The 26,726-nt window shown below is 40.3% G+C and overlaps 1 protein-coding gene across 3 annotated transcripts in view; it reads right to left on the bottom strand.

Annotated features, from left to right (window-relative positions):
• The window catches only part of asb7 (ankyrin repeat and SOCS box containing 7), a 58,998-nt gene that overhangs the window by 24,625 nt on the left and 7,647 nt on the right, over positions 1-26,726 (bottom strand). For 2 of the 3 annotated variants that reach the window (XM_032511838.1, XM_032511837.1), the window contains exon 1: positions 9,355-9,464. The exons of the other annotated variant lie outside the window; for it this stretch is intronic. Coding sequence is in view for 1 of the 2 variants with exons in the window: in XM_032511837.1 (XP_032367728.1) it covers positions 9,355-9,392 (38 nt within the window). In the remaining variant the exon portion in view is untranslated. Of the gene's footprint in view, positions 1-9,354; positions 9,465-26,726 lie in introns of those variants that run through there. 3 annotated transcript variants of the gene reach the window in all.

The following is a 26,726-nucleotide window of genomic DNA, read 5'->3' as shown; positions in this document are numbered from 1 at the left end:
CATGACTTTTCGGCAATTTGCCAGGACTATGTAGTCCTGAAAATGTCAGTTGACATTATACAATAAGAATAAAAATACAGTATGTGTTCAAGTTTACCCTCAGAGGTTTAACAATAAAATGGATGACAATTTATGTGGTTCAATACAAAATAAACATTTATTTACACACACGCAAAGCCAGATCTTTCAGGGACAGGACACAGGGTAAAATACATGTAAATTATGTGTCTTGAAGAAGAAAAAAAACAGCAACTGCATATAAAACAACTAATTGGTCAGTAGTGGAAATTGAATAGTGAATAAACAACTAACAGTTTAAACCATTTAAGTTTCCCATTCTTTTGTGATGGCTACCTTTGATACACCTCCAACAGACCTGACATGGTCAACAATGAGCCTTTGAGCTACCAGAGACAATTCCTTCTGAATCTCCACAATTAGCTCTTTATTTATGGGGAATATTCTCTCTACACTTGCCTGTCAATGAGACAGGACAACAGGACAAGTGCAACCTTCACTACATCCCACAGTCTGGAAAAAGAGGGGTTGGTCCCCATTGTCATCATACAGCAGTGTGTCCACACGCTCTGCTTTGGGGTCAAAATCCCTGAATTTAGTCTGCAAGTTAGCCAAATCGCAAGACTCCCGGTAACTTGTTGTGTAAATGTTTAGCCTCAAAAATACTGCATAGTACTAGCATCATTTGCCTAACACACTGCTCCTTAGTGGCCTTAGGCCATGTGTCTTGGGTCAAAGTATTTTAGGCATCTTACTAAGGTGTGTTTCACATGGGGCTTTGCAAGCAGCTTGTCAAGGAGAGTCATCAGAAGTGTCTTACTGTCCAATCTTATTTCTAGGGACTGCTTCTCTGAAACCTTTTTAATGGACCTAAGTTGCTTTAGCGTAGTCTGCAGATAACTAAAGGTAAATTTGAGAAGCATCTTTGTGCAGGTTACGGTCCTGGCAAGTCACATTCAGGAGCTTGAGTGTGGATGATTCTTTCAGATACGTGTCCACCACAAATCTGCCCATGAGTCCTACAAACAACAAAAATAAGGGGTATATAAGTTTCAGTGTCATTACTCAACAATTTACAAAGTCCATAAAACAACCACATGCACATTTCATGTATATTTCAGTTGAATCAGATGCTGATTCTATTATGTGTTATCATCTACTGTTTTTAGTTATTTAAAAAAAACATGGATAATGTTCTGTATAAGGTACATTCTGTATCAAACAATATAATGTGCATCATTATTTAGACAAAGGTGGATTCCACCGCAATGCTGAGATAACAACAAAGACATTTAAAATGTGTTGCCTGTTTCTAACTTTAATAAACACTGATGAGAGTTAACGCGTTACACAAAAGTAACGCAGTTACAGTAATGTGTTCCTGTTTGCTGTAACATGTCATGTGAAGTATGAGGGGAATGTACAAGTAAGTTACTTGAATTAAATAAAACATTTTATTTAAATTATCAGTCTTATTTAATACAATTTATTGGATCATAATATAATCCAATAAAATAAGATATTATACTTTTACTTTCAGTAGCCTATATTTTGAGACTTAATACTTCTGTACTATAACTTAAGGATGTTGAATGCAGGACTTGTAACTGACAAGTAATTTTTTTCTATTTTCACTGCAATACATGATCTGAGGAAGTCTTCCACCAATGTAAATCACAACAGTCACGCATGAACAGCTGCAGCAGTGTTTAACACTGAAAACACACATCTCAGTTAAGTGTTTAAACAATCCGCTCACAGTTAAGTCCTGCATTTGTTTTTTAAGAATTCACCAACATCGTGAAACATTTCGGCACAGAGGAAAGAAAAATCCGTGAGTGACAGTAATAAGTATTTACATTTTTGAAGTGACTTGACCAACCATGTCAATAAATGCAACTTAGTAAACAAGTCACATATGGCAATTTGATTTAATGTTTAAGCTTACCTTTGATTAGTCTATTCATGTCCTCAGCAAGGAATGGCAGCATTGGTTGGTCCTTCTGCTACATGATGAGAAAGGGCTCAATTTCTCTCGCAATGCTGATGAATATGCCAACCTTTACAGTGAAGAAGAGGATCAGCTCACCAGTCCTTCACTTCCTCAAAAGATTTCACCTTTGGGTTGGAGAGTTCGCCTCTCCCCAACATCTCTACGTATCGTTTACAATGTGGCCAGAGCTGCAATCCTTTTTCCGCTACGTTCTTGACCCACCGCTGCTTGCAAAACTTTAGCGTGATCGTGCTGCATCCACTCGCTGTCACAAAGTCCTCGTGCCAGGCTGGGGAGTCGTGAGACAACCAGTAGAGAGAAGAAAGTCCATGTTCAATGTCCCACCCGGCAACTTTACGTTTGCCTCTAAATGCATTGTGTAGTATATGCAAACCGCACAACCCGATGTTGATAAGTGACTTTCCCAAAGCAATCTGCACCTGCTTTTGAAGGATTTCAAACACTTTCCAATTCTCGCTCGGACCATCCATCGAGATTTGGATAAGGTTGGTGATTCCGAGGTATGAAAGGAAGTTATTGAGTTTCTCAACAACATTTTTGGCGGTTGAATGGCCCAGGAACTCTGAACCAATGAATTTGGTCTTCACCTTGGTCTCCTCCCATAGCCTGACATGGACATCTAACTGTTTAGTCTGGAGGTACTGATTCAGGCTCTCTTCAAATAAAAGCACATAAGACCTCTGTGCAGCAAATGTCTTCAAATCGAGCGGTTTAAAATAAGGAACCAATCCAAAATTAAATAAGTAGACACACTTACGCTCCCCACATGTAAATTTGGCTGCCAACTGACTGTCAGGAAACATGACGCTGAAAAGTTTGCTGACATCCTTGCACGATTTAAAAAAGTGGTATTTCGCAACTTTTTACACCCACAATTCCTTGGCTCTCAATTTGTCTTGTTTAGTAACATTGGAGATAGTCCCTCGTCTTGTGCCTTGAGTCTGACTCGTGAAGGAAGAACCTGCAATCAGCGTAACATTGGTCAATGTCGACAAAGGAGAAAAAAAGCTAGAGATGGCCATGCTCGTGCCTTCACACGCAGCCACAACTGCCTGGTCCTTGGCGCCTTTAGCATGGCTAGCTAGCGCTGCTTCTCCCATATTAGAGATGTCAATTAGCTTAGAACACAGTCCACATCTTGCTTACCTCGGGTCCTGGACCTTCTCGAGCCGCGTCTTGTATGTTTCCAAGTGAACCCGGGCATTGTTTAATTGACACTTGCCATTTCAATTTCATTTCTGTCAACACTGACTTCACCTAAGGCAGCATCGCAACAAGTGAGTGAACAGGAAGTGAACTGAACGTTATTTTTTCAAAACGTTTCCAGTCTAGAAAAGTGTCCTGTTCTCTTTATTTTTATACAATAATACAATCATTTTTTAATTTTCCATATATATATATATATATTCCAAACTGGAAAAATTTTAATAACCCTTGTTATTTACAAAAGTTCGTAATATACAACAAGCACATTTTTTGCTTCTTTTCTTTACTTATTGGGAGTTTTGCATTTTTTTCCCTTACTGTACCAAAAATGAACCAAACCGTGACTTCAAAACAAACGGTGATTTTTGTGTACAGTTACACCGCTACAAAATACTAGGGCTGCACAATTAATCAAATTTTAATCACGATTCTCGCTGCCCACAATCAAATTTGCAAAATAGAGCAATATTTTAAATGTGTCATTCCATTCATAGAACGGAGTGGATTGTTTTGCAAAGCCCATCTACTGCTCCGTAAACCATTGTCTGATCATGTGCCAGTCACAGTTGTTCCCTGCACCGCAAGGCTTAGTTTCTAGATGTAGAGGACACAGAGGACAGAGTAACGTGAGGAAAAGTCAGAACAGTCGGTCATATGTTGGTCACACGGTTTACCAGTTTACTAGTAAACGCAACATTTTGTCCCGTCAGTGTTGTTTTTCAGACAAAAACAATGACCAGTGCTAGTTAGTATCTGTTAGCTCACAGGGCTCTAGGGTGCGACTAACATTTTTTCTCTAGGTTGCACAGGTGCACCTAACATCCTTGCATTCGCTGCCTCTCCACAAAATGAAGCAATGTTGTTTAGATCGATATGGTTTAATTTTGCGTTACATGACCCATTTGTTCTGTAAAGCCGTACCTGTCTTTGGATCTCTCCTCTTACTCTCACACAGAGACACAGTGGCGACAGCCATGACAATTTTGATTGGTTTATAGCAGGGGTGCCCATTTGCTTCCCCTTCGCCAAAAAATGAATCAGGGTGGAGGGCCATGGGCCAAAATAAACGTTCAAGTTGTGGACCTTTAAACTGAAATGTTTTGCATATTTGAATATCATAAATTTGAAGTTGAAAACACGTTAAAGATCCCATGGCATGAAAATGTCACTTTGAGGTTTTTTTAACATTAATACGCTCATTAATAAAGCTCATTGTGGGACTGGTTCTAGTGGCTGTAATTCTGGGAAAGAGACTTCAGATACAGTATTAGGGGACCACTAAGGTCTATATAAAAAGCGACTTCAGATACAGTATATGGACCACTAGTCTATATAAAAGAGACTTCAGATACAGTATTAGGGGACCATAAGGTCTATATAAAAGAGACTTCACATACAGTATTAGGGGACCCCTAAGGTCTTATAAAGAGACTTCAATACAGTATTAGGGACCACTAAGGTCTACATAAGAGACTTCAGATACAGTATAGGGGACCTAAGGTCTATATAAAAGAGACTCACATACAGTATTAGGGACCACTAAGGTCTTATAAAAGAGACTTCAGATACAGTATTAGGGACCACTAAGGTCTATATAAAAGATACTTCACATACAGTATTAGGGGACCACTAAGGTCTATATAAAAGAGACTTCACATACAGTATTAGGGGACCACTAAGGTCTATATAAAAGGAGACTTCAGATACAGTATTAGGGGACCACTAGGGTCTATATAAAAGAGACTTCACATACAGTATTAGGGGACCACTAAGGTCTATATAAAAGCATCCAAAAAGGACGGGGATGGGACATTTAAGGAATAATAAAATACGTATTCATAAGTAATAAACTATATTTACACAACATGCCCCTGTGACATACATACACAGTTCCCATAGTACCCACTGTAATTCATTCATTTATTTGTAAAACAAAACTTCACACCTTGAGACTATTGTGTAAAAATTCTCTGTATCCTCATTAGAGTCACCAAAGACAAAAGCAGGCGCAACGTTTCCTGCTGTATCCCTATTTTCCTTTTCTCCTCTGTGAAAATCTCAAGTACAGTGCCTATAGAAAATCATCATACCCTGTAAAATATTTGCCTTTTTGTCACATTACACCCTGGAAATTAAAATAAATTAAATCGAACTATTTCCAGATGTATTTACACATTAAAATGATCAACATCAAAGTGAAAATAACATTTTAAAACTGAACAATTATTCAAATGTAATTAGCAAAATGGTTTGGATAAGTGATCAGCCCTTTAGAGTAATCATTATAAACTTACTCAGGTACAACCAGTGAATTTCAAGATCACACACACACCATCCTAATTGTCGCCCACCTGACATCAATTGTTGTGATTTTGATTACTTACAAATAAAACCGTCTGTTCCATGAGGATTTCAAAGGTTTTAACCATCCTTCTGAATACCATACAAAGCATTATTAAGAAGTGGAAAGCTAATGGCACCACCAACACTTTGCCTAGATTGGGCCATTCCTCCTTACTGAATGACTGAGCCAGGAGGACATTGATCAGGGAAGCCCTTGAATATATATATAGCCCTTGAAACCTAGTGTGGACGCGACCTCACTAGAAAACACACAGGCAGTGTGTGGCTGCTGCATCGACCAGAGAAACACATGAATGTAAGTACTTTCGGCTTAAATAATTGATTAAAAAGTTACGACAGTCTTGTTTTGTGGTCTATGCAGTCCTGTACATGTATACTTGCAACCATGTTCCTAACTGAAACTTTTTAAAAATCGCTAGCTTGCAATGCTAACGATAATCGCTAACGCTAATCGCTAACGCTAACGTTTAACAGTCCCACATTTTTCTGCCTTGAATGGACGATAGATCGCATAGATTGTATATCTAATATATATTAACGGTCTATATGATACATCGCTACGTGCTTAACATATACCGCCCTTTCTCACACAGAGGACACAGGAGACACAGCAGCTGATCCAGGTGGGTGCAAACGAGCAGACTTTCCTAATTCAATGTTCATTTTGTACCCATTCATTATTGCATGGTACCTACTATTATTGTAATTAATTCCTGTTCTTTTCATGCACGGTTATATTGTTTGTTGTTTTGATATGGGACACTGATGATATGTGAGGGGGGGGTTACTGGCCAAAAGGCTCCAGACTGGTCTGGAATATCAAGCAGCTGTGTTACAACAGTGTAGTGTGTGTGTAGTTTGTTTGTGGTCTTGTGTGTATTTTTTTAGTTTTACCATATGATGCCTTTTATTGTGTGCGACATGTTAGTTAGGTTCTAATAGTTGACAATGGTTCTGTAACATTATTTTATGACGTTTTTGCCTGTTATGTTCAATTTATCACCAATAAAGACAGATTTTTGTCAACAAAATGTTTTGGTGAACATCAATGACATTCAAAACGGTGATAACTGAAACAGATTACACACACTGTATACAGGGTGTATATGTATGTATATGTACACATGATTATGTGTATACACATTTGTATTGCAAACAGTACCTAAGTACTACACAGATAGTCTCTGCACTACCAAGTGAACCTAAATAACTATAAAATATATAACACACACTGTTGTCCAAACCCCACAATCAACAGACCTAGACGGCATCTTGAAGTTGTGATCAATACTGCATGGTGATGTCACTAAGTGTGGTCCAATTCATAGGGGTATGTTTTCACCCCTTACCCCTACCCTTGGTTTCAAGGGCCAAGGGGTAGGGTAAGGGCCAGGGGTAGGGTAAGGGGAGGAGGGGATTCAGCCTTACAGTTTTTATGGCTGAGATTGGTCGGTCTGTGCATTTGACAACAATCTCACAAGCTTTACACAAAGCTGGCCTGTATGGCAGGTGGCAAGAATGAAGCTCTTTCTGAAAAAAGGCCACAACGCTGCCAGTCCACTGAATCTTGAGGAAAACCTGCGGCCCTCTGCTAAACAGCTGAACATGGGCAGGGGTTTACCTTCCGGCACGACAACGACCATAACACACCGGCAAAACTACACAGTGCTTAAGGATAATAGCTGAACGTCCTTGAGTGGCCAAGTCCTGACCTAAATCCAATTAAAATTCTGTGGATGGACTTGAAGACAGCAGTCAATCGCCACTCACCACAAATTTGACTGAACTCAAATAATTCTGCAAGGAAATGGGCAAATATCCCCAATCTAGGGTCGCAAGGCTAATAATGACATATCCAAGACGATGGCGGAGGCTCTACCAAGTATTAAATCATGGGACTGATGACTTTTCCAACTCTATTATCAAGTTTTATTTTCTTATATGTTTCAGAACTATTGCCTTTTATGTTACTTGAATGTTGTTATGCAGAATGTGTAAATAAAGCTGGAACATTTATTTTAATTGGTTTTGATTTCAGGCTGTGAGACAAAAAAGGGACTAAAGGGGTAAGATGATTTTCTATAAGCACTGTATCTCAATACAACCTCGATGCTGATCTATTTTGAACTATATTCCATTTTACAATGTGGAGATAGGACAAATTGATGTAACTCAAACCAAAACAGCACTTTAATATCCAGTCAATAAATGTGATTTTGAGGCTGAGAGAGATTTCAAATCTAATTTATAATAACAGCTTCCAGTCAGTGTTTATAATGATGGAAATTTCTTTAAGAAAAGCCACTCTTTGTTTACAAGATAGACATACTGCTGTAGTAAAAAAAAAAAAAAATACTTGCCAATTATTTTTAAACTTTCTCTTGTCAGTGTGCCAATGCCTCTTCTCTACGTTAGCTAGTAGCTTCTCCTCACCCTCTCCTTCACTCTTGTCATCATAAATGCTGGCGCTGACAGAAAAGAGCTAAAATATCACGCCATTTAACCAATGTTAAACCGTGGCCGGATAAGAACTCCAGCCAGTCTTTGAGTTAACTTCTGACCAAATGGAAGAAAAATTGTGGGCCACGGCCCCCAATTGGCCAGCCTGGTTTATAGAAATACCAATAAACCAGAGCATGTTTTCTCTCCCATTCCATAAGGCTGTGTGGACTAGCCAGACCTGCTTCCGCGCGTTGTGGAGGACGGTCTGGAAGCATCGCATGATACAGACAGACTATGGTGAATAAATAATTGTTTCAATTCTGTATTCTGAATGTATTCATTTAACTAAGTACCAGATTAATAGTGGTATATAACTAAAAGCAATTTTTTCTTGTTTATGACTTTTAACTTGTCCGTTGGAGCATGTAAACTTCTTACCATATGCCCAGCAAAAAGTCCAATTGTCGCGGACAAGCCTGTCCAGCCCGGTTTCTGTTTTTGCGGTTAAATGCTAACAACACACAAGTTACTCACGCATTAATGTTAATTCTACGGTACTTACGGTTGCTCTATGCAGAGCCCACGACATAGCCTTCATAAGTGACCTACACCGTTGTAACAACGTGTTACTGTTGTACAACGTGTTACTGTTGTAACAACTTGCGCTTGTGACTCTGCACTGTTCTAGCGTACTCTTTAAAGATTTAAGAGACCTCGTATCTCTTTAAGAAGATAGCAGAGCTATCTTCTTAAAGAGATCGCTAGAACACGCAGAGTGAGGGTGTGTGGTAGAGTTTGGAGGAGTGGTGTGTAGAGCCTTCGTACGTAGATGCAACTCAAAACCATAAATCACGTGTGAGATCAAAACGATATTAAAAAACGATTAGTCACTTATCAACTAGGAAGGGCAGCTCTATAAGTTAGTTAGATCATCAGTAACCCTCTTTCTGGAATCAAAATTGTAATAAGGCAGATGTGACACCTTCGGATGTAATTACATTTGTCTGACACCAAAACAAATGTAATCTTCATGAGAACATACATGGGAAGAGATTAACAATATATTGATAAAAATAATTGGTCTGCCAAAACATGTCAAATGACTATGATCCTGAAGTTCAGTTAATAGGTGTACAGTAGGTTTAAGTTAAACTTCAAATTCAGTGATCTCTGGTACCATTAAGGTGATTTAGGACATAACTATGGGACCACTAGACTTTGTTCCAGCCACACATTATTAACACAAATGACTACTACTTTGTATTGTCTACTTTTAAGTATAAGACAGTATGATAAAAATACAAATGTACCTTTTGACAAGCTGGAGAGATGGGCTTCTCTTAGTCATATCTGAGCTGCACCTGTAAATACACAGCTGCACTGTGAGAGAGGAGACAGCACTCTGTCTTCAATTGTTTTTTCCTGCAAAACACATACAAGCAAACACTTTTAGCAAGTGAGCAAAAGGTGAAAAGCTGGAGCTAGAACAGTGACAGTAATGTGGTATTATAAATAAAATTTGCCATTGAAAGAACACATTGGCACTGAAAAATGTCGACGGATATATAAACCCAAACATCCAATAATAATCTCACAATCCTATGATATTTCACTTTGAAATTTGCATTATGATAGGTTTTTCAATGTCATCTACATTTTTTTCGTGGTGTCTGTCTTTTCAGTGACATTTTTTTTTTTTTTCTTTACGCTGTCAGATTTTTGCAATGTCACAGGTTTTCCGATTCAACTTTCTGTCACTGTCACTGTTGGCGTAGGGAAGCCTGAGGGAGGCACAAAGAGGGCGTAGTTTATGGGTAATTTACATAAGCTACTGGCGAGACTGCACCTCCACAGGAATCCTCACGATGTGTTAAAGCTGCTATCTGCAATGTCTTCCTTAAGTTCACCTGGAACCTCCAAAGGTCTGTTTATTTCTGCCGTTTTTTTCCACACAGAAGCAAGCTGGTTAGTGTTAGTTTTAATTTTGGCCTAACTGTGCTGTTTGGGCAGAGTTAGCAGTGTTTTCTTAATTTAGCAAGTCAGCTAACTTGTGCTATTGTAGCCAAGTCTCCCACCTGGGTCATCTATCTTCTATAATCTAGTATTTATAACAGTGATTCCTGTCCTTTAGGACTCCTAAGGCCAGTGTTATTGCTGGTGCACAAGGCTTGATTTGCTTGTGTCTCTCATTAGCTCCGTCATGGATGATTAAGAGACGAGCTCTCTCTCTATACCTGCCCTAACACTGGCACAGCACCTTAACAGCCCTCCCCCATAACTCTCCTCCAATCACAAGTATAGCTGCGGAGTGACAGGTTTCTAAGCAAATCACACACACTCACTAACGTAGGTCTAGCAACCCGGTTCCTTTAAGGATTCTGGTTATTCAGAGTCACTCACTAAACTGAACCGGATTGTGCGAGTCAATTGAGACACTGGAGTCTAGTGCTAGAGGTGAGCCCGAATCGCAGCCAAGCTTGCATGTACGGCCTGTCTGCTAGACCTACTACATTGCATACACCAAACCTCAGTAGACCTAGCTAGCTACGAGCAGATGTTATTAGAAGTGAAAGAATGGCTTTTGTTGTTTGCTTTACTCTGATACACTCAAAGCCAGCTGATTCAACGGATTCACTGACTCGCGCAAGTCATCGAGGGCATGTGAGTCATCGAGTGAATCCCATGGTCTGCAAGCTTCCGGCTCGGAGTCTGCGGGTCAGACTGTCTCTCTGGCTCCCTCAGTCGCATGAGTTGACTTGTGAGTTGTTGTTGCCACAAATTGTAAGTTATAAGATTTTTGCAGCAAAAATGGTCTAGGAATAGTATTAGATATTGTTGCAAGTGGTTTGGTTGGCGCTGTTATCATTTTCGATTGAATTGTAGTAGGACTCAACTGAACCGGTTAATGATAGTAGAGACTCGCGATTGTGTAGTCAGTTTAAGACTCAGGTTAAGAAACCGAGTGAATCGCGACTCGAAGAGGTCTACTAACAGCAGAAACGTTTTCACTGACAGCTCCTAAACTGGAAAACATATTTACTGACAAAATGCTTAAATTAACAGTTAAGGCAGTTAGCAGTTTGCCAGTGAACGCGTTGTGCCGGTAGTGAGTGTGTGATGTACTTGTGATTGGAGGAAGTTTGGGGAGGGGCTTAAGGTTCTGTGCCAGTGTTAGAGCAGTAGAGAGAGTGGAGCTCGTTCTCTTGACAGAGCTAATGAGAGACCAAGCAGTCAAGCTGATGTATTGTCCAAGCCTTGTTTACACTGCATTTTCTAGCCCTGCTAATGTCCTGTGTAAATGTTCTGTCCTATGTGTCCAAAACGTGATTGGTGTTTTAGTGGTCCATGTCCTGTCTAGTCCATGTGATGTTCTGTACAAATGTTTCTTCTTGATCTGCTGTAACCACGTTCAAAGTTTTATGTTTCTGCAGAACAGCATCCTGCTGGAACCAGTTTTTTAACTGAGTCACGACCATTACTGTTATTGTAATGTAATGTTATTTTACTTTCCTGTATAATAATTAAATGAAGCCTTGTGCACCAGCAACACAAGGCCTATATCTAAAGGACGGAATTAGGTAGACCTAGGTACAATTTGTGGCTGGAGAGATGCCCTTCACCTCCTGGCACTGCCAGGTGCTGTTGAGCAAGGCCCCGTACCCCCCACCCACTCAGCGCTGGTTCAGCTGGCACCCACTCACTCACATCCTCCATTAATGCATGTATAGATCCTGAGCATGTGTGTGTGTGGTGTGTGTGTGTGTGTGTGTGATTAACAAGTGTGGACACAGAGTGTAATCGTAATTTCCCCACTGGGGATTAATAACAGATTAAATTAAAAAAAAAAATTAAATTAGCCACAGTTAGCTAACCATGGATGTATTAAGAGAACAGTGCTAACCTCAACCGCTAACAAAACACACGAGCTTAGGCTACGTTAAAAAGTTACACTAAACCAGCCTGCTTATGTGAAAAAATGACAGAGATAAACAGACTTGGAGTTCCAGTGAACTTGAGGAAGACATTGCAGTTATGCAGCTTTTACCGCATAAACAACATCAAGAAAAAAACATAGATCATCATATGCAACATAATTTCAAGGAATATACAATAGGATTGTGAGATTATTACTTTTAATGTTGTGTTTTATTATCAGTCAAGAATGTAGATTGACATGTAAACCTATCATAATGCAAACAATGTCAACGTGAAATAATAGGACTGTAGATTTTACTTTTGATGTTTTTGTTTTATATTCAGCTCAGTGCTGCTATAGCACATTTTGTTTGTTTCAATGCACATTTAATTTTGGTTACTGTCACTGTTCTAGCTCTCAATAAAACTGGAAACAGACACCAAAAACGATAAAAAACATATATATATTTTGTCAAACCCATACAACATAACAGCACATTATAGATTTGGATAGTTACCACTGCTAAACAATACTAAAAATACAACATTAATGACAGGTATATCAAACGAGCGCAATTACTAATGGCACAACTTGCAAATAAAGTAGCTTAGGTTAAAAAAAATGCAAACGCCTTATTGTAAAACAAATTACTAAAAACTGTTGAAACAAGGCACACAACTCTACAGCCAGTCCGTCGGCACAACCAACATGTTTTAGTGGTTAACGTTAGCTTAACCGGTGATGAAAAACTAATGGACAATAGAAAGGCTTTAATGTTAACGTTAACTTGCTAACTAACCAACAATAAAACCACGCACAAGTAAACCATAACGATAACTAACAAAAGCCTAGGAAGCCATACGCACAGATAAAGAAAATGAGTTTCTCACTTGCAGAAAATGTAATGAAATACGAGATTCTTTGACAGAACCCTTGTTAAGGCTATGTTAACATCCCATCCGTTAGCTAACGCGGCTAACCAAACAGCAAAAACTCACTAACGCTAGCTCGCTAGCTTTGTTGACTTTTTGTGACGTTACTTGCAGTGATGGGTACAGATAACCCTCATACACTGGGTGCATCGGTATTAAAGTTGATTTACATATTTACTCACAAGACACACAGCTTTGATAGTATAAACAAAGATTTAACATACTTGGCAGACGGTGAGCCGACGTTTTAACTGCAGCCATCAGCTTCAGACATGAAGAATGGAGTTGTCAAAGCTGCAATATTGCTGGCGCCGTTCAACTCAAATCCAAACCACTAACAGAACATTACTAATTAAACGTCCCTAAATGTCATCTCTCCAACACTGCTGAGCATCATTTGCGTTAAAACAATACGCCTTAAACACGTCTCACAGTTGACCCTAGGCCGCAAAAACAAACAGATCCTTCCGCCTCCAAACTTCAAAGTAAAGCAGAACTTCCTCCAATGGTAACCGACTGTCTACTCATGGTGACACACGACTAGGGGTGAACCTTAACAGGTATGAAGAAAAGTCGACTGTGATTGGAGGAGGAGTTTAAACTAGACTCGGTGGAGACGGTGAGGAGAAAAGAAGCGAAGAGAGGCTTATGGCAGAGCCGCCTTTAACATTTAAAAGCTAAATCGACTATCCGAATTAACATTGTATATACAATACTTCTTTATGACTAGTCGTAATACATTTTGGATAGTTGAAATTGTCATTCAAGAACTTTAACGTATTTGTACTAGTCAAAAGAACGACAGATAGAGTATCTGTAATACGTTTGACTAGGCAAAACTGAAATAAAGATATCTGCAACACATATACCAGTCTAGCTTTTAAGTTAAAATGGGTGCCATAGGAGGCTGCTTTCCAGCTGGTTAGCAACGTCTCACAATCTGAGGCTAAGAAGAGTAGAGTCTTCTGCCTAACCCCCAAGTCTGCACACACACACGCACGCACACACACACAACACACACACACCCCACACACACACACACAATCAAACAAGAGCCAAACAATCATAACATACATGATAAGCATCGGCCTACATGAAGGGGGTAGCCTAATCCAAATTTGGTTAACCCAGAATTGTTGTGCTGGTGGAGGATGCCTTTACTTCAATAGGCCTAAACTGTAAAACACTCGTGTTACAATAAAGTCCTGCATGAGAATTCGTAGGCTTCAGTAACAGTATGTCACAGAAAGTGTAGTTAAAGTATTAAAGTTTTTGTGAGGGTTCGATATGTGGGGGTTGTATCACTCAATAAGGGGACAGTTGGATGGAGACGGAAAATGTTTTAAGCAGCTTTACTGTTCTTCACATTATCAGCTCCAAATCAATTCAATTCAATTCAATTCAATTTTAGTTATAGCACAATTCATGACAGGTTATCTCAGCACTTTACAGATAGAGTAGTCTAGACCCACTCCAGAATTTACAAGGACCCACAGTTCATAGTAGTTCCCCAGAGCAGCAACAGTGCGACAGTGGCAAGGAAAAACTTCTTTTAGGCAGAACCTCGGGTCAGACCAGGCTCTTGGTAGGCGGTGGGCTGACGACGGTGGGGGTAGAATGAAGAGTGGAATAATAAAAAAATAGACAAAAATAGTAATTTGTAGCAGTTTCTTTTTGGTTATTCATGGCATGCAGGGCACTGTGCGCATTCACAAGGCACAGCAGGATGTAGCAGGACACCGCAGAGTGTAGCAGATGAACATGGCACGCGAGAACGTGTAGCGGGACCATGGCGACAGCTGCTACCATGATTTTGGAGCCTCCTGATGCCGAGGGAACATGCTGGGGAAAAAACACCAACACCACAACACCAACACTTGCTCGTTTTACTTAATCATTGTAGCTGAAGTAACCAGTCAGACGCTAGCAGAACTTAGACTCAGTGTAGATGTGGTCCCCATTCATTTTTGTCTACCTGGGCATACCACATAGTCCCTTACTTCAGGCCTCTACAAAGGCCAATTGGTACCTGTAATTCGTAAAATTAAGGAAGACTGGCCCAATGACAGCTTTCCACGTGTCTCCTAGGTAGGGTGAATCTTATCAGAATGACTATTACGTCCCCGGTTACTGTATCACTTTCTGCTAAAAAGTCAGGTTGAACTACACTACAGTGACTCCTCGAGGGAAAAGGGGCTCTTGGCAGTGCCTGATTTTAGACGCTAATCATTAGCATCTGTTTCATCTAGTTTGGCATGGTTTGCAGAGATGGTAAGTGACTTATACAAATACTTAGTTACTGTACTCAAGTAGATTTTTCAGATATTTTACTTGTATTTCTTTACTACTTATTTTTGTGCCGACTTTTTACTTTTTACTGCTCACATTTAAAGCAAATATCGGTACTTTCTTACCTCTTTCTACATTTTACAAAATTGGCTCGTACTTAGTTTCGAATCATTTCAGTGGAGTCATTTCACGTATCAATACCGAATCTATCTCGGATGGGAATATACGTTGCACTTGACCACCACTACAACACAACTTGACAGAATCATTGTGGCTTGATGGTGCTAACGTTAGCAGAAAGAAAACAAGATCAGATGCCAGACAAGCAGAACACATTCCCATCACCATCGCCTTATCTGAGAGAGATGTTTGAAATAGTAGGCACAAGAATGACTCCTGTAATGTGCCTATGGGGAATGTAACTATGGGGAACTTCTGTCTGTTTAGTAGTCTTCATATTTTATCCTTTATTTCTTTCCAGAAGCCATATTTGAGCAACACACACTTACATGAGATTCCTGCCACAAGATATATATCTCCATGGTTACTTGGCTGGGTTTAATCAACCTGGTTTCATTCACGCGGTCAAAGCTAATTCATCCGGATAACTTGAGTATCCGGCTTAATCCCTTATCCTGGTTTTGTAACAACAGGTCCCTGGTTTGTTCAGCTTTTGTTCTCGTATTCCTGTGGCTTTTTTTTTATCCCTGTATTATTATTTTTGTAGCTGCCTTGCTCAGAATTCCTTTGGTGTTTGTACTTGCTTGTGTTATAAATTCACAGCTCGACTTTTCACCTGCCTCTCTCTGCCTTTGGGTCCACCATTTCAGCACCCTCACGGACAATATACAGTTCTGATTCAGTACCATCTTATTCTACTACTTCCAGTCAGTATGTAATTCGCTGTCTTACATACAGTATACGTGCAATGCAAGATTTAGCTAAATGAATGGACAGTAGCGTGTGTGTGTCTGTTCTCTTTAATAGCGTAACAACTGTGTAAGATACAGTCATTAACAGGTGTATTGAGATCACAACGAAGGCGCGGTGCGGACAGGTGAGGACCTCGAGCAAGGGCCCTGGAAGTCTGTGGGTAGGAAGTAAGGAAAGGGCCAATGCCCCTATTTTACCACTGGCCCGATTCTGGCATCAGGCTGGAGCAACAGTTTCATTTCCTATCAATTCTTTCAAAATAAAAGTCCTCCGTCATTTTTGTTATTTAAATTCTTTATTGTGAAGCGGCAAAAATCAGGAAAAGTCGGATTTTTGTGATAGAGGTAAAACCCCAATACAATGCTGTAGTGTGTGTGTGTCATTCCAACAAAAAATGAAGGGGTAAAGTTTGACCCTGAATGACGTTCTTTTCTTTGTTTTTTGTTTTTTTCTCAATTAAACATTTTTAAATGAAAGAAAAGAACTTGTCTCTCAAATACGATTATTATTAAAGCAGCGTAAAGCTAGGTTAGCATGAAGGCCAGGTAAAAAGCTAGCTGGAGACTTAGGCCTATTTACAGGCCCAATGTATTGAATTTATTGTAACAGTTGTATTATGGCTGATACTGGGCACGGCTCACAGAAAAAAGGAAATTAAACGAAGAATAACGTTAAAGCTAAAAGGGAAAGTGACAGGGACAACGGGGACCAATACCTGAGGTCAATCTGGAGGCGCTTTTAAACGATGGAGACAAAACGGATTGGAAGGATTCAAACCCCCCCCCCCCCCCCCCCCCCCCCCCAGAAGTGCCCTTAGGTACGTAATATTTACTCCATTCATAAAATAACGGTATTTGCGTGATGTGGTTGTAAGTCAGTAGCCATATTTCTTTCAGAGACCGTGTTTGTGTTGGCAGACGTTCTTTTCCTTGTCCCCCTTAACATTACTTGTGTAAAGTGTCCTTGGGCTCATGAAATGTGCTATATAATACTAAGTTATAATGTGGTTGCTAGAAAAAAAAATCGTAATGCTTTGCACATGCCAACGTGACAGTGATACCCAGTTTAGCTCGCAATACATCCAAAGAAAGTTAAGTGACCGATGCAACCCTTTAATGCACAAGCATCTGTAACATCTTCTCTATTGTAAATGAAGATTTTTTGTCTGTCTGAGGACTATATGACTCCCAGTAATGCTAACTCAGTAATCTACAGTGGGCAATAGAAGCACCGTATAGAAAAACACTACCGCCTTTAGTCCAGATCGGCCACAGAATCAACACAAGCTAAGTCCTGCACCAAAACACCTGTGGTTAAAAATGGTATTAATAGATTGAAGAATCAAACAGATATTTAAATGCAAACTTTTACGTAGTAGGGTGCCCAATAAATTGTTTTTTTAATGCCATCGCGATAACTGCCGTGGATATACACATTGAAAAGACACTCCAGCGGTAGTTGAAAGAAACATTTGTAGAAAACTGCACTTTATAATCTAACTCACTTTTTTATAGTGGTGCCTTTTGTATTCATTAAGTTTTAAATTGTTTAACCTTGTGTTGTCTTCCTGTCTTGTTGTCAAATTGAAAATCAACACTTTTGTTAGGCTTTTAATCAATGTTTAAGTTTTCCTTCTTTTTCCCTACTTTCTTTTGACACTAAACTAACTATTAACTTTAGTTTTACAGTTATTTTAGGAATTTATGGTCCATAAATCCTCATTATAGAAATTATAGCTACTGTTGTGTTAGACAAGCAGAAATTAGGAATTATTTAGAATAAATTAAAAGGAATGTATGTTGATGGATAATCACAGACGAATATGTCAACTTATAATCAATACTCTTTCAAAAATGCTATAAAAGAATAAGACTTAAAAAATGAATGAAAGTAGAGATGGTTATATTGGGTTATATAATATATATTACAATGGATAATTAAAAGACATTGATATAGGAAAACGGGTCAATCTGACCAGAGGAAAACATGAGGGTTAATTAAGAATGTTGAAATTATTTCCTTTACATTTGTTTTATATTAACTAAGAACTTTGTTGTATTTTAGCAGGATCTGAAAAGCGCAGAAGGGCAGAAACTGAGTCACTTAATATCTGTTATTATCGCAGGTATATCATCATGGCAACTTCAAACGTTATCGCATATTTTCGTCATATCGTGCAGCTCTATTACCTATAAATAGTCACTCTCAAATGCAGAGTTAGTAAAGTAATTCAATTACTTTTGGAGAAATAACGGTAACTGTCATTAATACTTTTTTTTAGTAACTTAAAACACTGGACCTTTTATTAAGCTTCATAACAAAACAAACATATGTTGTATATCTTATCATTTTCTGAATGTAAGAGACGTGATAGCTGGAACCGTTCTCTACTTGTGCTAAGAGTTCAGGAGTGAAGAGGGGTTGTATGGGAAAGTTTCTTTGTCTGCAGCCTGGTCACACACCTCTCTGAGCTCTGACATACAGACCACTGCTCTGGCTAATGTTTCCGGCCCACGGACCGGGTGAGGTCCCCTCATCTCATAACGCCTCATTTGTTCTGCCTGATAGTACGTTTGGTCCCTGATCTCTTGTTTCTTACATCCAAGGCACAAAGTACTGTTGTCCGCATACAATGCCTCTGGTTCATCTGAGAAAACCCATGTTCTCTGATCCAACTCGTAGAACTAATCGTACTCTACCAGGTGAAAACCAGCAGCCCCAAACTGACGCCTTCCCACCTGGTTGTACTGGGCACAGAGCTGAATTTAACCGATCTGTACTCACCCTTACATGTCACCTTTAAAGTACTCAGCAGCACTGAGGCAGTAAGAGACTGCGCAGGGAGAGATGAAAGTGCAGCGAGCGGATCTCTTCCGCACGCTGCAGTTGAAGCGCTGGCCAGGTCCGTCTCGCAGGTATTTGAGGTATGCGCACAAAGTACTCCAGGAAGCGGTTTCCAGTGGAAATGAGGAAAGTCACAGGAGGAGCTGTGGTCAAAGGAGATGCTCTGAAGCAGCAGCAGGAAGGGTGGCGTGAGGGTTGCAGCCAGAGGCACGGCCGCTCCAACACAGCAAAGTTCATCCAGCCAGAACACATTTCTGCGGAGAAACATCAGAGAATCACCAGTGAACTTGATGCAATCGTGTGGTTTTGAGTCTTTTATTATGCTCATGGTTTAATTTGCCTCTCATCAAACACTGTGTACCAGTCATAAAAGGGTTGCTGACTGATGTTAAAACAAGCCACAGTGTTGTGAAAAAGCCCCTTTCGACATTATACGTAACCAGTGTGGTGTAACATGCTACAAAGTACAATTAAAGAATGTTTCCTTTTTCTGTAACACAGTAATATAACGGCATTACTAATACAATTTTGGTAAATCATACCCATGAACAATGTTCATATCGCGAGTTACAACGCATTTTTAACCCGAAATTAGTGGGGTTTCGGTTTTGTTTAAGAATCACTGGCACCGAAAACATTTGGTCACCAGAGAAAAAAAGTCAGTGATTAGTTTTCCTGTTGCTGGAAATTTATGGTTGGAGATGACTTGCGTAACATCTGTGTCCCAACAGGTCGCTACGGCATCTGGTGCCTGCTCAGCATGGACACAGCTGTGTCTGAGAGCTGACAGATAAAAACATGCAGGAATTAAGTTTAGGCTGGTAAAGCATCACATTTTATCAAGCATGGAAAGAAGGTATACGTGAAACTTCATACAACAGCAAGGTATTTTACTTGATAATTTCCATTTTTACTATTGGTAGGCCAGATTTTTTTACTTCACCTATTTTGCTTTAAAGCTTTAGTTTTACTATACTGCAGATGAGATTAATAATACAGAAAGACCTGTGAATAAATGCTTGTCCCATTAAAGTGTGATAAGATGAACTTTGTGTGATCCTGTGGTTAAAATGCACAAGCTACCTGCAAGTTGACTTTCCGCTGTTTTTGGTGAAAAGTAAAACAGTATAAAGCATGAATAAATCCAGAAGAGACCAGTAGATGTGAATATAACTACACTCTCAATGACCAGTAATATTACATCTAGAATGTATTACATTTTGAAGGATAACTTGCCCAACACTGACTGTTAACACAACATACGGATTAGAATGAATGACACAGTGGCTTCTCCCGTAGGCTGTTTGTACCGTGATGGAGAAATATGGGACACAAAGCTTTTGGCGGCCGCCATCAGTCCGTCGTCCGTTCGCCAAACAGCAGTGCTGACCCGAGCACCGATGAGGTTTCTGCAGCTGGACACCGCACCGCCTCAGAAGCCCCACGAGACTCTGCAGATATCCCAGGACACCTCCTGGCACTGACACCCTGCTGTGACACCCAAAGGGGGGGGCCCTATAAGGACAGGAGGTTATCGATAACCCTGTGTTTTCCCACCTCCTAGATGCCCACATAGATAAAATCCAATGACATTTTATTCTCTCGCAACAATATGTATTTTTTACAGCACAACAGACCAGGTGCTTCCCAGTTCCCTACCCCTTGTAAAGTCACTAGAGGCTGTAATATATACAGTCTATGGAAGTCTCAACCACGATTGCATTGACTGCTGCGTCAACGCTTCGTTTCAGGGTCCGAGGCTATCGTAGATCTTGGCTGGTGGTACTTGCCCTTGAGTAGCTTTATGCGATTTGATAAATAGTCAAATCAGTACAGTTATAACCATTTATAACTGCTAATACTCTAGTGAGGCACACAGGTCGTGAGCATCCATTTTCCCAACACTGCCGTCTGTCGTGCACTTGTTCCAACATCTGGATTATTCGCTGTTAAAACCAAAGCTTCGAAGTCTAAAGTTGCACTTTAAAACCCCGCACAACTTCTTTCAAACATTATCATGTGACTCACATGATTAGGTTGTTAAATGTGAATATGTTTCAGTTTCTTCACTCTCTGTGACAGTAACCTAAATAATTGAGTAGTGACAGAACAAGACTCTTTTCTTGGGCTTTTCGGGAAACTTGATCCATATTTTTCAAATTTTTTGTCAGTTTGTAGACCGGTAACTAACAATTGAGCAAAATAATCAATATTAAACTAATCTTTAGTTGGAAGCCTATCTGCGCATTGCCAGACCTCCTCCAAGAGCTGCAGAGAAAGGTCTGGCTAGTCCATTCACAGCATTCCCGGGTGGTAGAGACACTGTGCTGCTGGTTTATGGGCATTTCTTAAAACAATCACAAATGTCTTGCTATGCGACGCCGGACTGAGCAATGGTGCCTCTGCAAAATAACTTGATGGAAACTGTTTGGTGGAATAAGTGTAGTTTTAGTGTTTTTATTTGTGAAAATTCAGATTGGACCCCCCCGAAGAAAGATCTCGAGCTAGCTGTCTGGATTTTCCTCAGAGAGCTGAGGGCAAATACCATAGTCCCAAAATCCAACGGATTTGTAGAATTACAACACCAACAGAAACGGAGGGTTAAACACATCCGGCTGCATTAAGCCACACCGGAGCACCCAGAAGTGGAGTCATGATATATGACTCGCTCAGTCTACTGGATTCCTACCTGTCCCCAGCGGTTTGGATGTGAAGTCCATGTGACTTTGAGAAGAAACCGGGCTGACAGCTATCTCAGCATCACCACAGTCTGGTTCTGACCTTCTTCCCCTCTGATTGGAGTCTGGTCCCCACCAGAAATGGGGAGAGACTCCACTGAACACTGTGCAACCAATCGCACCCGGCTGTAACACGACTCTGAGACAGGCACATCATGTCCGTGTCAAAGGCCTGTGTTTCAGCCCATGAGCAGCACTTGCTTAAAGCCAAGTCCTCTCCGCTTCTGATGAACGCTCTCTTCAGAAGCCAATCAGCGCTCGTTTTTTGCAAAAATCTACTGAGGAGGAGCTGATTGTATCATGAGGAGCGCTGAGGAGGAATGTAGGTAGTTTCATTTGTGACTCTTCCATAGGCACCAGCTCACTGTACACTCAGCTCATATGGACACTGCATGCCTCCAGTCAGATGTCCAGCAGGTAGTACGAAGGTTGTTTCCCCAGCGTTCCGCTGGTGCTGGAAGATCCCATGAAACACTGTGGCAGTGTACTTGTACTCTCTCCCGGAGAGAACTTTGAACATAGAGCACTGGCTGAGTCAAAAGCTGCCAGAAGTTTTCCAAGGTTTCTTGATGGGATGAAAAGAAATGCATTTAACATGAGAGATTAGACGCAAAAAAAACAAGGATCACACCGCAAGTAGTCATGCATGGCCAGACTTAGCCGTGGCGGGCCACGGCGCCGCTGATAAATAAGTTGAGACGGAACTTGTTTTGTTTGGTGCGGACCATGCGTGTTTGTCCAAAACGTTTAACCAGATCAACCTAGATTGGGACAGATAGTCTCATGCTAGCTGTCTGAGATTTACCCTGCAGCAGATCGTAGAGTAGCATGTAACCATTGGTCTCAGAAAATCCAGTTGAAAAGTTCCAACAACAAGAAAGTGAAAGGTAAAACGGATATCCACACCAACAGAGTGCTTCCAGGGAATTTCGGCGGCACCTGGTCAATTCTGGAAATAAACGTCCTGGAGTAGGACTACTTTGGAAGCAAACCGTGGCGTGCCTACTACCGGCATCATGTGACTCTTAGCACTTTTGAAGCATTATAATCTTTGTGCAGGTGAGTTCATTCATCACCTAGTAATAAAGTAAACGGAGGTATTTGCTGCTTTTGGTTTTTTAATCGCCAGCTCAGCAAACCAATGGTCAACGAAAGCCCAGCAGCCTAGGCAGTTTTTTGGAATAAAGGGTCCTTTGACTGTTCCACAAAATTTGTGGCAACCATTGCTATCATCTCCAGTGATCATATTCAAAGGCTTTGCTGAAAACCTTTCATCACTGATAGAATGTCAACCATGCTGAAAGATTTTCGTGCGTTAAACACACGTTTAATGACTTTTGAAGTGAACAAACCACAAAATTTACATGTCAAAATATTATATATTTTGCATTGATTAGCAAGTTGGGTCTTGGCTTTCTTTTAGACTTCTGGGGGACTATGATGGTCATGTCTGCTAATTACACAAACAAAACAAACAAATACATCCCATATGTAGTATATGGGGGTCCTGAGATAGGGTTGTTGTAAACGATACATCAATCTGGAAGACTAATGCATCGTCAATTCTCAATGATCCAATATTATTAAAACAAAGGGAAAATTGAACGTATGACATCTTAAGAGCGCATTTATTTTGAACAGACTGATGCTTACTAATTAACTAAGTAATTATCTAATTACTTTATAATTAAGTATTATAAACTTAAACTACCACAACAATAGTAGCCTCACAAGTCCAGCTAAATGATTATCCGAAAATTAATCACTTGATTTGTCAGTTTTAGATTGAAAGAACTGTTTGTGATAGTTTCCAGTTTCTAAAATGGGAGTATTTTCTCTTTACTTTTAAATACATTTTCCTGATGATACTTAGATATGCAGGACTTATCCTTGTAACAGAGGATTTTTAATGTGATTTTAAGCACTTTTAACTTAAGTAAAGGAGCTATTACTTCTCCACACTGTTTATTTACTCTCTGCGTTAACTAGAAGAATGGAATATCATCTGACATACCAGGATATTTTTGGGCATTAAATTTCACAACGGTTCTACTTGGGCATGGGCTCTATCGTATTCCCCTAAAATCCATATCGGCCGGCTATGGTTTCCTGTAGCCCTTTTATGAGCCAATCAGTGTCCTAGGTTGTGTGAGATAGCAATGACTTGTGTATGCTCACATTATGATGATCTGGTCAGGGCAAATAAAAAGCAGAAGATATGTGAGCTGGTGATGAGTCCATGAGTTACGCTGTGAACAGGCTTGGTCATAAAAGTTCAACAACGAGAGTTTGGTCGGTCACTCAGGTTTACGCTAAATCAGGGACCGATGATACAGATTCATGATTCATATTAAAACTTTTTAAGACCATTATGAAGTAAACTAAGACCATAATCACAACATAAAACAATGGCATAGTCCGAAAAACATTGTCTCAAAACAATTGCCTTATTCACACTGCATCCCATAGGACTGGTGCTAGATCGCTGCAATATAAGTTTCATGTTGGCTCATTTTTTCTAAGCCGCAAATTATATTGGACAGAAAAGTAAACAACCTTCTAAAGCACGGCAGGAACATTGCAATGACATTAGAAGGTAGCGTTTACTACTTCCGTAGGACAAATTTAAGACCCATTGAAAAAGTTATTAAACGACCTAGAACACATATTTTCAGCAATGTAAGACTTTTTAAGGCCTACATTTAGATTTTTTAATTTTTTTTCGATTTTTATAAGAACCCCCGCATAAACCCTGGAATGAACATACCAGCTTCTCTGCTCACAGTGTAAATGGAAAAAAAAACTAACAGGTTTTCCTTGATGTGGCTCCTTTAAGAAAGTCCGGTTTTAAGACTTCAGTCAGGGACACAGAAACTGTGTCCAATTCGGGACCCAGGGACTGAGATGTAAACTGCCTGCAACACACTTCTCTGCCATACAGGACGACTGCAACCCTGATAAATCAAACCATATCATACACATATAATGTTGGAACATAGTAGATTCTATATACATCATACATACAACATTCTATATAGGTTAGTATGTCCCCCCCCCCCCCCCCCAAGAAATCATTGCTCATATTTACGTCTAAACTCCTCACTTCATCTTCTCCTGACCTGTTGGCCTTTCTGTCCAAATTTTGTACAGCAGCTTTTAGCCAAACCTTTACATGTGCTCACTGAGCCTGTCATTATTTCAAGCATTCTTCTAATGACCATCACCACTGAATACTTATAAATATGGCTTGTACGACTTCAATACTTTCCTATACTTTTTTAAAAGGGATATGATATACGAGTATTAATTCGTGTGGTGCAAAAAGGTTTACCAGTGAATGATTTTTTGAAACCCAAAAGAGGAAGATGCGTATGAACACTAACAATAAACGTCGTGCACAGAGATTTTCCAGAAGTTTCCCTCGGGAGTGATGCTGCAGATAGGTCGCTGCCTCTCGCGCGGTGCTTCCCTCGTGCTGCACATCCCTAATAAACTGTGCAATTTGCCGTCTGCGTCCTCGTTCTCTTGGCTGACCATGTTATTTTAGTAAGTTAAGTGTTATGACCTGACATTCCCCCCCTTTCATACTGTGTTGAGAATGCCTACTACAAAATTTGTGTGTAATGTAATTAACAATGGCTTTAACTGACCCCACAGAGTGACACAAGGTATATACGGACAACTTGGAGCATCTCTGTAGGTAATTTTTTTAATCCCTTTTGAACTTCAATGTTATCGACTGTCGGGTCCTGGGTTGTTGGTTTGTACATACTTTAATACCGATATGTAATGTGCCTGAATTGAATTGAAGAAGTTTTTCTAACAAACTTGCTAAAAAAAAAAAACCCCAGTATTTCTTAGACCGGACTGCAGCCCTTGGGAACTCTCACAGAGTGTTGGCGATAGATCACACTACGTTGATACGGTCTTTGCAGCCAGAATGTGAACGATCTGGTCCTCAGCCCGGACTGCTGCACCTTTGGAATGTCCTCGTTAAGATAATCACTGGTCAGAAACCATGTACGATGTTGACATTAGCTTTTGATGTTCTGTTGTAATCAGTGCCTGAGATGAGTGGTCACTTACACACAAGTGTGACATATCTTCCATGTCTTTGGCTACACACCCGTGTCAGCATCCCTTACGCGTTATGATGAGACAGCTGGACAGGCTGCGAGACGCCAGTTGGAGGTCATCTTTCCCCCAGAGTCCAAACGTGCAGCTCAAGCTCCGCGCTGGTCTCACGGAGACTCTCTCTGCCTCAGCCGGGGACCAGTCCGGAAAATATGCACGCAGGCCCCGCCCCGGCTGGGGCAATGTTCCCATCAGAAAACACGTGTACGCCTCTGTCAGACAGTCGAAGCGCTCTAACTTGCTTTGTCTGGTGGGAAAGGCCTCTGCAGCTCGCCTGAGTGCTCCATGGTGCTGCTCTTCCATGTGGAACACCAGACCAAACTTCTCCTCCCCCCTCCTCTTGACCTCCTAGTTGGTTTCGTGTTGTTTTTTTTTCTCTTCTGCTGCTGCTTGTGTGTTTCTTTTTCTTCTTATTCTCCTTATTTAATGGCGGATTGCAAACAACGTTTCAGGTGCATACCCCACCTACTGTACTAGAGTGTGTAACGTCCATGGTATTTACTATTATCTTTAAAATTCTACTCATCAACCCTGTTTCTTTTAAAATGTAAGTTAGGCCTTCCTGGTGATTCTTATCTCTTTTTCTCTCCGCCGATCCCAGTGACCCATCAGATTCCACTCCCAACCTGCCTCCTCAACCCCATCCTTAAATAAAACTCCCGTCGTTCCCCCCTTCATTCACTGTGCGTACAATAGTTCATGGTTCAGCATTTTCTTTTAACTCCACATTTTCACAGTTTTTATACGTCCTTTCCCCATAAAACAAGTGCCCTTCGTCCTTTTTTTACCATCCTTAAGGCTTGTCATTAGGCCTAATTCCTATATTCGTTATACTGAAGATTGTTTGTATTTATAATGTTCCCCCTTCAATTTTCTGTCTTTTTCCTCCCTCACGG

This window comes from Etheostoma spectabile, unplaced genomic scaffold, assembly GCF_008692095.1.
Source record: "Etheostoma spectabile isolate EspeVRDwgs_2016 unplaced genomic scaffold, UIUC_Espe_1.0 scaffold48, whole genome shotgun sequence".
NCBI classification, from domain to species: domain Eukaryota; kingdom Metazoa; phylum Chordata; class Actinopteri; order Perciformes; family Percidae; genus Etheostoma; species Etheostoma spectabile.
The sequence above is the reverse complement of the archived record's forward strand: the minus strand, read 5'-3'. Positions and strand labels throughout refer to the sequence as shown.